General features: G+C 35.5%; 1 protein-coding gene across 1 annotated transcript in view; it reads right to left on the reverse strand.

Annotated features, from left to right (window-relative positions):
* LOC135604779 (telomerase reverse transcriptase-like) overlaps positions 1–15,422 on the reverse strand; it is a 47,908-nt gene that overhangs the window by 4,004 nt on the left and 28,482 nt on the right. Inside the window, exons 6-10 of the mRNA XM_065094429.1 lie at positions 13,939–14,065; positions 11,908–12,047; positions 11,803–11,813; positions 9,631–9,838; positions 53–1,477 (exon numbers count right to left, since the gene is read on the reverse strand). Coding sequence (XP_064950501.1) covers positions 53–1,477; positions 9,631–9,838; positions 11,803–11,813; positions 11,908–12,047; positions 13,939–14,065 — 1,911 coding nt within the window. The remainder of the gene's footprint in view (positions 1–52; positions 1,478–9,630; positions 9,839–11,802; positions 11,814–11,907; positions 12,048–13,938; positions 14,066–15,422) is intronic.

Consider the following 15,422-nt stretch of genomic DNA (forward strand, 5'->3'; position numbering starts at 1 on the left):
ACAGGTTCTGCTAAATGGACAACAAAAAATAATGATAACATCGAACCTAAACCTGATCAATGAGGATACTGCCCGCTGAAACAGAAGGCTCTGAGACAGAATCACAACAATTGCTGCTGCTATAATCACAATAAACATGATCATGAAGGATCCTTAGAGACTTCTTCCTACAAGATATTTTGACATGTTTTCTCATAACATACTCATCGTTCTGAAGAATATCTTTCAATATGCCGATTAACATATCCTGATCAATCGAATCAAATGCCTTCAGTACATCAGCAACAACAATATATATTTCAGGCATTTTTGATGTTCTATTTTTTATCTTGGAAATAAATTGATGGAGTCTCTGGTGTACATCATTGTAATCAAACACAGATGATCCTAGTATTTCAGGCTTCTCAACCTTTACTCTCCTCAAAATAGCATATACTTCTCTGAGAGCAGAATTCACAGATCGGCATCGAACAAATCCTCTGTCTTGAGCACTCTTATATTTCCGATGCATTGTTGCCTTTTCTTTAGCACCAATAGAGCAATATCTTGAGCCAAATTCTGGATTTGATAATCGTACTATAGATGATGCTCTAAGATTTGTTAAAAATCTTAGACATTTATTTTTTGGAAGAAATTTAACTTTTGAAAAACCAAATGATCTTTTACTTATAATATTCCTGACAAATACTTGATCCAGTAGCTTGAATTTATCACCTTCCAGGGAAGCAATGGTTCGTTGAACTAATGTCCTCCATACTGGCTTCGGATAATAGAACAATTCATGTTTTCTGGATTCTCTCTCAGTAACATAAAAGTTGGCACTAATCATGGGTACTATCATGTCAAAAAAGAACCAACGCATCCAACGACTGAAAAGATTGCCAACAAGAATCATTTTAGAATTGCATGGTTTCCTGGAATCTTTTCTGATGCTTCCACCAAATTCAGATCTACTGTTTCCATTACAAGAGCACTTATAAGATCTAACTTTTGATAAAAAATGAAAACATGACATTTTGACTCCATGAATGCATTGTTTTACATAGAATTTCTCAAATCTGTGCAATTTAACAAACTTTGAAATGTTCCTCTGTAAGGATTTCCAACAAGAAGAATTCCCAAGCAAGGATACTGGAACTATGCTCCTACAAACAGCCCATATAAAGGAAACCACTTGGTGGTGCTTAGAATAAGATTCAATTAGTGCAACATCTGAGGGCCTGTCATCATGATGCAGCTTAGCCTGAGATAATTTGTCAGAAAGCATATGGCAAGATGCATACTGTGATTCAGCATTTTCATTTGGTATGTTCATTAAAGAACTTTGTGTGCCAGCCTTGGGACCATGGTAAGGTTGTTTCTTTGCAAAACAAATAGCCTCAGTACATGCAGTGGCACTGCTAAATACACTCGATGCTCCTTGGGCACTGGGCTGACCTTCATTTTTCATCCTCATTGAAGAATTTTGTACAACCACCTACTTATCAAACAAACAAGAACCACTATATAAGATTAGTTACTTGTAGCAACCAGCTTGCCTATTGTATATGATAAATATGACAATTAAAACAAGGTCAGTGCAACCAGGTCATGTGGCATTCTCCAGTGATGATAATGTGCAGTGATATCACACTTTTCAACCACAATTTGAGACAATGAACTATCAGACAGGTCTGAATTTTGTGGCATTCTCCAGTGATGATAATGTGCTGGCATGGCACTTGCCAGTTGATATCCTCTCAATGCACTATTTGTGTAACGTGGGTTGTCATAGTTGACGATGAGGCGGCATTGCAAAGCAACAGTCATTTGGTGCCCAACACCTCTGACAAAGAGGGGAGTGAGCTTTCTAGTTGTCTTTGAATTTCCAGTGTAGAACATGGAATAGAATAGAACGAAGATTTTCTATTGTTGTAATCAAGGTTCGTCGTATCGTACCGGCGTTTCGACCCGGGCTCGGTACGGTACGATACGGTGTACCAAGCGGTACACCGAGGTGTACCAAGCGGTACACATGATTTCACTGATTTAACCCTCCGAAAATATCTGAAAATTAAAAAAAAGTTAGGATAGGGTTTTCAAGTTACGAATAAATATAGTAATAGTATAAGTTTAGCAAAATCAATGTAAATTAGGTAAGAATAGTATCACATATCTTTTTCGGGCTTTGAGGTAGTCTTGTTCAAGGTTCGTATTTTAGCCCGTTATAGATTGAAATATTTACAGAAAAATCAGTTGAATTGTTAGACTATTTTGTTACAATATAAACTCTAAAATTCAAATGAATTAAATAATCGCATATTTAGATATACCTGATTGTTGATTCTACCACCAAAACGAACGACGGGCCTCCACGGGTGGTGGATCGGGGTCCTCGATCCGATACATATCAATATGATATGTTTGTTAGACCAAATCATGAAATTGATCCTATGACATAGTATACTGATACATCGTATGCCATTGATGCATCAATGTGGTGCTGATCGTAGATTGATCGTCATGAATCATATTTGTCTGATGCAGCTCTTGAGGTATATATTGGTGCTATTCTATATTATGCTATTGCTCAGATAAGTATGACCAACTATCACCATACTGTTGTTGCCCGTATGATTTTCCATAATACGATGGCTGTGAATACGATGAGCCTCTTTCTGTGTCTATATCATGTATGCTCTGTCGCATTTGTTCATATTCATCCACTGCCTTCCCCTTCTGCGCATAAACTTGACCAATACCTTGTCGAGTTCCATAATTTGAATCTTGAGTGGCATGTGTAAAATATTGCTCCTCGGTTCATTCACCACCCTCAAGTTGGGTAGACGAGACCAACGACTGCCTGGCATCACCGCCATCATCTGTCGAGGCACTGCTGTCCGTGTTGCTGTCATGTCTCTAGACCGAGCAAGAAAGAGAATGTGATTGTGAAGGTGTCTCGTCGTCCGACTCGATTCTTTCCAACGGTGCAACTGATGCTACTGCCTTCCCCTTTGCCTTTGCACATTGGGCGGACGAGTGTGACCGTTGGGTGTCAGTAGTTCCTCGAGCAGTTTGACTCCTACCATGTTGTAATCGAGGGGGATTTTCCACCTGTTGGGGTTGTGCTTCTTCTTTTTCTATTGCCTCGGTGATAAAACGTGAAGGACGCTGAGGATCTCCCGCCTCATCAAGTAGAGGATCCTCTTGGTTCTCTGCTACTTCAACTCAATCTAACATTGGCTCTGAATCTTCGTTGTAGAATTGAAGGTCAATGGGATCAATATCTGATTCCTCTGGCTCCTTATCCAACTCAGCACATCGCAATTTTAGCCGCATGTTATAATGGACATATACTAGTTTCTCTAACCGTCTGTAGTTGAGTCTATTGCGGACCTTCGTATGAATCAATGCAAATATTGACCAATTACGTTCGCAACCACTAGATGTTGTTGTTTGTGAAGGTACACGAACGACAACCTTCCTTAAATGTGGTGCATCGCCTCTAAATTGTAGCCACCACTTGACTGCAAAAATATATAAATAAGATTTTATTAGCATAACAAATAATTAACATTAAATATGATTGATAATCAATATGCATAACTTTTCCTCACCATGATCCATAGTATAACGACACGATACAGCTACAATGTCGGAGAATGAACCAACTATTTCTCGAAATAATCGACCCTCCGTAAGAGCATCGGTTGCCTCGGTAGTGTTTGGCAAGAGCCGATATATAACATTTTGTAGTGTCGTTAGGAAATTATTTTGCGTTCCGAGAGCATATCGATATTGAATTGTCGGGTTTAGATAATACGCTGCAAAACATAATTTTGTTAGTATGATTTTTTATTATCTAAATAATAATAAACTAAATTATTCTGAATATGAATTTATCTGCATTATGGATATCTTGATCTGTATGAACTTCAGTCTGACGATCAATGATTCGTACGTATTGGTCGACCTTAAAATCATCTTTGAATGCTTTCTTGACCTCCTCTCTTGCTGAAATCAGCATATATTTAAGATACGACATCTGTGAATGCTTGTCCATATCGACCTTACGGAGGACAATATAAAGTGGTTCACACCTTTTATGATTTCTGTTATAGTCTCCCGATATCTAGAGGAAAGAATGGCCTTTTCTATCTTCTTTCCATCGCTCAATTTCGAATATCTAGATTCAAACCACTTTTGTGAGCTAACCATTGCCTTCAAGCCATGCCTTTTTTGCTGTAATGACTTTAATGTAATAAAATTAGTAGCAAACCGAGTAATTCCAAGTCGAAGTATCTCACCGTTTACATACTTTTGCATTAATGCGTGGACCCAATGATGATTATATATAAACTTTGTAATTGATTGTGCTCGAGCTATACATTTCTTGACCGCATCCAACTCACCAATATCCTTCAGCATTAGATCTCTGCAATGAGCTGCACATGGACTCCAAAACAAAGTTTTTCTTTTTTCCATCAATTGCAAACCAGCCTTTTTGAAATTCGCTCCATTGTCGGTTATTATTTGGACAACATACTGTGGTCCAATCTCCTCTACCATAGTGTCCATCAAGCTCTCAATATAGTTTGCATCTTGGATCTTTCAAAAGCATTAACGGACTTATGAAACACCACTCTTCTATTGCAATAAACAAAAAAGTTGATGATACTCATTCTTGTTGGTCCTGTCCAACTGTCACACATCAATGTCACCCCATATTCGTCCCATTGCCTCTTGAAGGATTTGATCCAAGCCTTTAGTTCTGCCACCTCCATATCTAAGTACATGTCGTAAATCTCCTTCGGTTTTGGAGGTTGGATCCCCGTTCTAGACTTTTGAATAGAAGAGACCATGCTATGATAATATGGACCTTGGGCTGTGTTGGTTGAAATCCTATGAAAGTTGAACCATTTTGAGATTGCCTTCCCAATATCCCGTTTTTTTCCTTTTGTGTATGCATCGTCAATCCGTGTTTGTTTCGCTGTTTGTGGGGGATAGGCTTGCGGATCAATATCAACAATATCTGGTGCGGACCTCCTGCCAAGACCTCTCATAAAACCACGGAGTCCACCATACCTCATGCTACTAGTTTGGCCTATGTGAGAAGGAGCAGTTGGTTGCCTCATGTTGGTTGATCTCTGGATTCCACTACCACTGCTATGCTCCAATTGTGAGTAAGGTCGTCGATGCCTCATTACTTCATCGACCGTATACTGATGCACGAATCCCAACTGTGAGATCCGGGTCGACTTCATCGCCGCAACCCTCATACTGATCATAAACTGGTTCCTGTGTAGCCCTATGATATTCTTCCTCAACTCTTGCCTTCTTTTTTAATGTATCTTCCTTTGCTTGTTTAAGCTTACTTTGAAATAATTTACGGATCTCCATTAGAACATTCTTGCATTTTGCAACATCAGGATACCCACCAGCCAAATGCATTTTCACTCGAGTTATTCCTCTACCTTTGCCAATGTAGTCACAATAAATACATTACCAATGATGACGGTTTCCATCTAGCTTTCGGGCATGAACCCATGCATCATCATGTGACTGTTCCTTTGATGTCATGATCCTACCAAATTTAAATCAAATAAACTATAAAGTATAAACATATTAAATTGACCAAATATTGATCATAAATCACTAATCGCAACATTAAGTAATTTTATTAAAACATAACTAATCATATTTTATCATCATAAATATGTTACATGCATAAAAGAAGTATTAAAATCATTAGATACACTAATTACGCGATTAATATAGTTAATTTTTCACTAATTACTTCTCTTTCAATACTATAAACATGGCAAACACCCTAATAGGTATTAAAGATATTGGATTGACATAAAATCGAACAAATTTTGATTAAATCATTATTAAAATGACTAATCGCAGTATTAAATAACTTTAATAAAACATAATTAAACTTATTTTACCATCATATATATGTTAAACACATAAAAGAAACATTAAATATGTAATTTTAATCCAATATGATTCAAATTATGATAAAATCATCATTTATCTACACTAATTATATGATTAATATAGCTAATTTTCACTAATTACTTCTCTTTCACCCCTATAAACATGACAAATACCCTAATATGTATTAAAGACATTAAATTGATATAAAATCGAATAAATTTCGATTAAATCATCATTAAAATGACTAATCATAGCATTAAATAACTTTAATAAAACTTAATTAAACTTATTTTACTATCATAAATATTATTCAATATTTACTATGCACGAAACACACTAATCATAATCTTAAATATTTTAATTACTCTCTAATTAAAGAAAACGAATACATACCTCTTGATTAGAAAGTTCTTCATCTTAATCTTCCCAAATTAGCTTCGATTGAATTCACAAATCGTTGTTTTATAGAGTTTAGGAGAGAAAATAAAAGTTTGAGAGAGAGTTTAAGAGAGTATAATGAAATAGGGGAGAGAAGACTGGTTTAAATAGGAGGAGAAGGGGCTCCGACGGTCAAATTGACCGTTAGAGCACTATAGTAGTAACGGTCGATTTCAACCGTTACCGAGTGGTACCGGGCGGTAACGGTCGAAATCCACCGTTACCGAGTGGTACCGAGGGTGTCGGGCGGTAATGATCGAAATTTCGACCGTTACTGCCTGATATTACCCCGTATCGTCCGATACAGGGTTTTTTTGGGCGTACCGCCCGATAGCGGGCGGTTCGCGTACCGGTAGCCTGTCGGACCGGTACGAACCACCCGTACCGGGTGGTACGATTCGGTATAGCAAACCTTGGTTGTAATTTACTTGCCTGAACATAGAAGCAATGGAAAAGGGAGAAAAGACACATTTAATACATCAAGAAAAACAAAATAAAGATGGGTGATATCCAAGTTTTAAAAGGGAGAATAACCACATTGAATGCATCATCTTCTAAGATTCATATCCTCGACTCTTATAAAGGAAAGAAAGTTGTAATGCATAGATTGATTTCATCTGACATAAAAAACAAAGCATCCAGGTTGTCTCTGTTTATATTCTAAGGAAAGGACATAGAAAATATATTATTTATATATTGGTACTACACCACCCATGTCCCTCAACCAGAAAATTAAAAGAGAAGAAGAATCATCTTCCCCAAGAAAAATGAAAATAAAATAAAATAAAATAAGACAACATAAAAAAAATGAAAAATGATGTCTTGAACTCATGCCCATTACTTCAGATATAAAAAGGCTCCTACAACCATAACATATGCTAATCATACTTGCAAACAATTGACATACAAGTAAAATAGTCATTTTATACATTAAAAAGAGTTTAATCGGGATCCTTAAAATAATTTAGAAAACTCAAAGACTGCAGACATGCAAAAATTATGGAACTAACTTCCTCTTTCTACAGTTTTTAGAAGTGGACTTTAGCGAAGTGGCATAAATACACTTCCCAGTGTTTGATATGATGTGTCCTTTGCCCAACCCAAATATGATTGGCCTGAGATTTCAGCTAAAAATCTTGAAGTCTATGTAAATTGATATTTGAAGTCTTAAAAAAAACCAAAACCTCCAAAACATTTTACTCAACTAATGTCCATTATATTTTGTTGAATTCATGTGTTTTAGGTTTTGTATGACCTCATCTGCACTATTTTATAATAGGGTTATACTAATTTTGGACAGTCAAAAATTGTGGCAACCCTGTTGAAATTTACTATAACTGGGTTAAATCAAGCCCATAATTGATGAAATCAGTATAGTATAACACATTAAATAAAAACCTATAACACAAGTATAACTATCAATCAAAATATTGATAACTTGTACACATATAATAGATATCAAAATATTAATAAGTTTTGCACAAATATTCTAAAAAAAATGACATCCTAAGATTTTGTTAAACAAAAATGACATCTCAATTACAAGTAAGTTCCTACGTCTAATTTTTTCCTCTAAATATGTCATCTTGAAAAATAATTTGTATAATATCTAATTGAAAACCATGCATTGTTCAATTAATAGGTCTCTTCATTTGGTGTAAGGTCTGTTCAATTAATAGGTATGATTTCTCTTTATATCAAAATGATTGTGTAAATTTTGTAATTAAAATTTTCAATCATTTACATTTTCAACATCCAATGCAGTTCTCTCAAGCATGCATCACTTTTAATTAATGAACTAAATTGTACTAAGGATGTCATCTTTGTCTTACAAAATTTGTGAGATGTCATTTTTTGTAGGAGGATTTGTAAGAAGTCATTAAAATTTTAATATCTATTATATGTGTACAATTTAATGATACATTGTAAATATTTTGTTTGATAATTTAACTTATGTCATTGATAATAAAACTTTCTTATTCCTATCTCTCTCTCCCAAAAAATTTTCTTGACATTTAACATCTTCTTTCATGGTAGGATAGTTTTTAAGAGAGGAGACACATTTGATCAAAGTTCCCTGCTAAAAAACACACACTAATATTTCTCTTCCTCTATTTTTAATTCTTTTATTCATTAAGTAGTTTGGAAGTGCATTTAAGCATAACTATCACATTTCCTGCAATTAAGTAAAAAATGCATGTGGAATTAACTTTGAACAGAAAATTATTAACTTAAGGTGTGAATTCAAAGTAAGAGATTGGCCCTAGTAGTGTCTGATTCATATATGAAATGACACTAATCATCAGTAACTTGATACAATTACGCTAATATGGAGCAAATAAGGAGCTAATCATGTCCAAAGTTAACTAAAAATAGAAAGAGAATACATAACTATTAATTGAAGAGACCTTACACCAAATGAATTGTTAGAATGAGTAAATCCTCCCAAATGAAGCGAGACCACTCTTAATTGAGAAAGAGAGTGAGAAAGAGTTTGGAAGTTATGAGAGAGAGAGAGAGAGAGAAAGAGAGAGTTAAAGAGGGGAGGGAGGGGTGATATGTGTTAAATCAGGTTAAAAAGTGGTCCAACGGTCAAATTGACCATTGGAACTGGATTAATCATGGCCCTTGATCAGTTTAGATCAAAATCCAACCAGTAGGGGTCACCGGTTGATCAAATTTTGATTGTTTCGCCCGAACCCTGTATCGCCCGATACAACCCCACCTTTAAAATACTATTCGATATGAGGTGGTCTGTGTTTCAATCAGCAAGCAGACCGATACATACCGCTCATATCGTATCATCTCAGGCGGTACATCAGTCCATGTTATTAAGTATATAATATTTTGAATTTCATAGTAATAAAAGGAACAAGAATCCTATCCAGGGAAAAACTAAGCTTCAAACTGACACATGTTACCTAGTGATCGAAACACAACTTAGTTGGTAGAAGAAACACTTTCTAGTTTCTAGTAATACTCCTTGCATCTTATGAACCATTCCCAAGATAAATGTTGATCAGTTGTGTCAGTTACACATAAAAATGTCAAAGAGGAATCATAATTTATCCTAGCCAAATTCAGTTTCCAAGTAACAGCGAATGAGAATGCCAAAATTATGTTCCGACAGTTCAAAAGTGTGCCTTCTTTGACAAGTAATAATTACTCTTTCAAGAAACAAATTAGAAACTAATCATAGATTCTCTTAATTGTACATTGATTTTGTCAATAATAATTAAAATCTAGCAGCACTGTTCTTGAAAAGCAAACCTCAGACTTTGATCTGTTTTCATCCATGCTATGTAATTTGGAAGTCTGAATGCAATGTTTAAACAGCAACTTCTTACACTGACAACGCTGAGCATTCCGTATAAGAGACTTGAGCAAACCTAATAAAAAATTATACCTAAAATACCATAAACAATTAGAAGATCGAGAGAGAGAGAGAGAGAGAGAGAATAAAACAGAACAGCTAAATCTTTAATGCATAATCAAGATCAGTCAACAGAAGTTTGGATCTTTACTTGAATATAATCTTAACTGCTAAGTAAAACAGTGATGCATAAAGGACACCTAAATGGTCCCAGATGTTTGTATGAATGGATTCATATAAATGAACATAAACATAAATATGCCACAGCATATTAAAATACATTCCATGATGTCATAAAGTAGACACAAAAGAGAACATACTGTTGATAATCAAACACTTATCAAGAATTCAGAAGGTGCTGAGAGAGAATGAGAGGGATGTGGGTCCATTCACGTCAACAAACCATAAATAAGATTTAGATATAAGTCAAAGATTTCAAAGGTCATATAATTATGATTAAAATATTACCTAACCACATATAAATATTAGTTTGAAGTCAACTAATTTTCCGATGAAGCACTGCCAAAATTGGAAATTCTTTCTATTTCTAGTTCCACTTGAGTGAATTTTTGCACTGACATCAAAATCGCTGGCATACGCAGAAAGATTTTCTTCAGATTTTAAACGATATTGTGCTCGTGGGGATATATGCAGCTTGGCTTAACATGGCCTGTCAGGTTTCTGCTTTCTGGCTTCAACCCAAAACCCTATCGTCCTTAAATCAGACAAGTTCCAGATGGAACTTATCCTTCCTACTCTATATCCAACTTAGATTTTCTATTAAACCTGTAAATTTGATGTAAAATCTCAGTAGAACAAGTCATTTGTATCGTCTTCATGAAATTATCATTGAAAAAGACTGTCAGAAGTAGAAGAAAAAATCGGGAAGGAAAGATTGACATCTCCTATTTTATTTGCCCTACTCTCATTGCCTTCGTGTCTCTTCTCCCTTTCCTCTTTTCCAAATCTTGATTCTCTGCGTTAACAAAAAATATGCTCAATATAAACCTTGAGGCATGAGATCATGACTAATTAAACACTTCAATGCATGAAGTTCTGAAAGTTGGCAACAAATACTAAGTGGCATTAGAAATATACCCACAAAGACTTAGGAAGGTGCAATACTCTTAAAGTGATCACCAAACAACTATCAAGTGAGTAAAAAAGGAATTGGACGAATCAATGGCAACACTGAAGATTAATTTTATTAGTATTTTTGAAAAATTTTGTAATGGTTATAAAAATTTTCAAATTTGTCCAATGCCAAGCTAAAAGATAACAATCCATACGATTGAAAAGACATAAATAAAACATGAGAATCAACACTCCACGACAGTTCAGAACAGTGATTTCAAAAGGTGCTCAGGCGTTTGCCTAAGCGCTTGGGCGAGGCGAGGCCCGAGCGCCTCGTTTAACGTCCAGGCGGCGCGCTTCAAAGAGGTGCTACCTGAGCCCAAGCGTTGGGCGCTTCGGGCGAGCGCCCGGTTTAAACTAGGCGACCGAACCAGCTTTTTAGGTCTAGTTCGGTCGCATTTACGTTAGTTGGTTCGCAGCCTCCCCCTCACGACTTCCCCCAACCCTACTCGTGATTCCGCCACCAACATTTCCTCTTTGTTGCTGTTGTCGTTGCCTCTCTCCGCTACCACTGGCGCTACCTCTCTCTGTTGCTGCTGTCGCTGCTCTTCGCTGCCACTGGCGCTGCCTCTCTTCGCTGCAACTGCTGCTACTCTCCGCTGCTACTGCTCTCCGCTACCGCCCGCTACTACTGTCGTTGCCGCTGTTGCTACTCTCTGCTGTTGTTACCGCTGCTCTTCGCTGTCGTTGCCTCTCTTCGCTACTGCTACCGTTGCTCTTAGACAACAACATTTTATCTGCGACTGAGTTCTCACCATGACTTAGCATCTCACTTTGGTCTCCTTCTCACACTCTATTGTTAACAGTAGAGACTATTTTAAAATATTAAAATATATTTTAATATTTTAATATTTTAGAACGTCTGGCTTTGCTCGGGCAAGCGCATATCGCCTTGGGCGTTTTGAGACCTTGGCACCCAACGCTTTTTAAATCACTGGTTTAGAAGCTTCATTTAAATGAATAGGTAAACAGGAGGTAACATTGCAAATGTATATATGATAGCAACAAACATTAAATAAGTTTGTTGATCTTGCTACTTACAAACACTGGGACTCTATGGCACAACCAATACTACAATCAGTACATGTCATGAAGTTTTTGCTTCTATCGGGAAATCCAAATATATGCTTCATAAGACGAATTGCACTGCAGTTGTTTGGCTTTAATAGGTTAAGTATGTCTGAATATCACCGAAAAGGTCAAGTTTCAACTACAGAACAATTGGATAAAGACGCAATACTAAAGACAACAGCATCATTTTCATCATTGTTATCAGCATTGCAAAACAATTATCACATAAGTTGACAAAATTTCAAATTCTTTTGCATTTTGAGGTTTGGTCCTTGGCAAATATAAGCACACATTCCACTGAATTAGTTAAGTTTTGGGGAAAACAATTTAGGAGTAGAGAGATCAACTAATTGCTCTAGCCATTCATCAGACCTGGTCTATTTTGCATCTGTATACTGAATTAATGACCAAAAGTGAAAGATATATATCCCTCGAGAACTCCATGATACGGCTGTTATCTTGCACATTGAAATAGTAACTCAAAGTTTCAGAATTGGCTTGAAATGATTAATAACATAGAATAAAATTAAGTCCATAAAATATAGTTAGAAAAAGAAATATATATTACTTGTACAAATGAAATAATAATTTTGCTACATCTCTTCTAAACAACCATAAAGCTATAGTATTAGGACCAGCAAGTTCAAGTTACTGGACTTGCACATGGCAGTTTCATGTGATTCATTTTACCTGGTTCTCGAGTATTCCTGTTTATATCCAAGTCTAGTTCATCAAAGTTAACTTAGCCCAAGGTAGTCCTATTTAAAACAGTTAATTATTTGGTTCTATTATACCATAGTCAAGTACTAATCTTTGTAGCACGTTTAGCACACTTAAAACCTGTTGAGTTACTTTAATTAAATGCCATTAATGAGCATAAACAGTGTGCAGTTTGGGTTCAGGATGTGTGATTTTGGTTACAGTTGTAACTTGCCAAACATTATTGACTAAGATGACTATTTAACCAAATTCAGTCATTTAACCATGACAGTCCAGCAAAAGAGGTGCATTACAATAACCATCTCTTCATTCTTGTTAACCCAAATAACCCAGCTAGAACCAAGCCTAAAGGAGTTCATTCAATTAATTTAACGATGACAGGGTTAAAATAACTTTACTGGACCATTTAAAATCCAAAACAATTGTGACCTCACACATTTATATCAGAAGCCAATCAAACACTTAATTTCATGTTTAAGCCTATGGTTCAGTAAATTAGAAAGGAGGGGCGACATGTGCTCCAATAGCTACTCCCTCTCTTGAGTCCAAGCACCTGCTTGTCCACTTTAAATGAATAGAGAGAGTGGGTACACAGAGAGAGTGAGGCACAGAGAGAATGAGGGAAAAATTAGAAAAGAGAGAATAAGGATAATGATTAAAGAGGATCTAGTCAAGTTCGAGACAATGACTAATATGGAGCATGATAGACAGAGGGAGAGAGAGACAGAGAGAGTCATTTCAGCAGTTATGAAGGTAAATGCCTAACAGGAATAAAGACATGACTATAAGTAGAGATACAGTGCAGAGCAAGAGATGGGCATATGCCTGTTAACAAAGAGACATGGAAAGGGATGGGAGATGGTGATGTCATGCTTTGATGAAGAAATATGGAAATATTCTGCTGTTCTAGAATTCTGGTCAATGGGTCAAAAACTTCTTCAATACCTGATGTGTCCTAGCCCTCTCCCTCACCCAATGATAAAAACAATAGAAAACATAAGACAAATGTAAAATTCCAAACCTTGTTAAACATCATTCATAAATACATTGCAATATCAATTTTTCTACGTATAATTTTATATATTCATATGCATATACTTGTTGACATGTATACAACTATAAATAGACAAATATGTAAAACTATATACAAGAAATGAATCCAAGTCGCTAATAAAAAATTTCCTATCTAAGCATGGTATAAAGTACAAACAAAATGGTCTAGGAAAATGATTATCACATGAATACAAAGCCTTAAAGTGAATATATCAGATAAAGGATACGATTTTTTGGGAAAACTGTATATGCTGACGATCTATTATAGAAGATGAAGCTTCTGTCAATTTGATCCCTGATTTCAACCTTTTGTGAAGATTGCATAATCAAGCAATAAAAACACATGGAACCAACCTGCTAGCAAATTTATGAGCCAAATTAGCATAAATGCTATGAATTTGCAAATCAAAACAATTCGTAGTCTTAAAAATGTATGCCAACTGCTGAATACATATGAATGGATGTAATTGTCTTGGTAAAAAGAACAACTCATGATTACCAACATATATCTGAAATCAGAATGCAAGAAAAAGTAACTTCAAATAGTTATCATACCACTTTTGATAATCTTTAAATTACTAGTTATTATTTCATAAATTCAACTTTTTAAATTTAAATAGATTTAAACTTTCATTATCACTATTATTCCATTCTCATTTCCCATAATTTTTGCAGTACATGAAAACAAAACTCCAATTTCTTCACAATCCTCCATCACAATCAGCCACCATTGTTACAGTAGGTTTAACCACTGTTTTCTTTCTCTTTCTCATATTCAACTCTACTTAATTCTGATCTCAAACATTTGGAGCTTGCATAGTTATCTTTGTTGTTGTCCTTGCATAATTGTATACTTCTCCACATGGCAAGGAAGGCCGGATATGTAATTGAGAACATCTACTACACATTTGTATAAACTGTACCCTAATAAATCGAGCTTGAATTTTCCAAAACCACCTAAAACTTCATCTTTTTAACTTTTAAGATCAGTATATAGACCATTCATATGAGTTTAGAAATTTTGCACCCAAATTTATTAGTTAAAGCAGTTATCTGATCATGAAAGTCATAAAGATCATAATCATCATCATATCTGGTCCAAAAGGTAGTCATCTATACAGGACCAGTAGGCTTTGGCGTTGAATAACAGGGCATCTCAACTAAATCAGATACAGTATACTGATGTAGGATGAATGCCAGATGAGATCATATTATATTTCAAAATCCGAATCAGAATCTAAAATTATAAAATCTGCCATATAAGAAACTAGACTAGGTGCCGAGAAGGTGGTCATATATGTAGGATCAGTAGGCTTAGGCGTAAATAACAGGGCATCTCAACTAAATCAAATACGCTATACTGATGTAGGACAAATGCCAGTTGAGAACCTTCTAAATTTCAAAATCCCAATCAGAATTTGCCATGTAACAATCCCAACTAACTTAACTCACATGACATCCAAATGTTTTGATTGAAATAACAAAAAACCAGGAGAATCGTGCTTTCTCATGTAAAAGATTTTTTCCACACCATAGACACACTTAGAACAAGATTGCCAAATTACTTATCTTTATACTGAGAAAGAAGATTGTCATCAACTTCCAAAGGATAGTGATAAAGATATTCCTGTAGCTTCAAGACCCTTTTCTTATTTTTAGTTTCATTTTTAAGGATAAAACAGGAAAAAAAAAACCTATTCAAAAGGTCATC

The sequence above is a fragment of the Musa acuminata genome, chromosome BXJ2-2 (genome assembly GCF_036884655.1).
Source record: "Musa acuminata AAA Group cultivar baxijiao chromosome BXJ2-2, Cavendish_Baxijiao_AAA, whole genome shotgun sequence".
Lineage (NCBI taxonomy): Eukaryota > Viridiplantae > Streptophyta > Magnoliopsida > Zingiberales > Musaceae > Musa > Musa acuminata.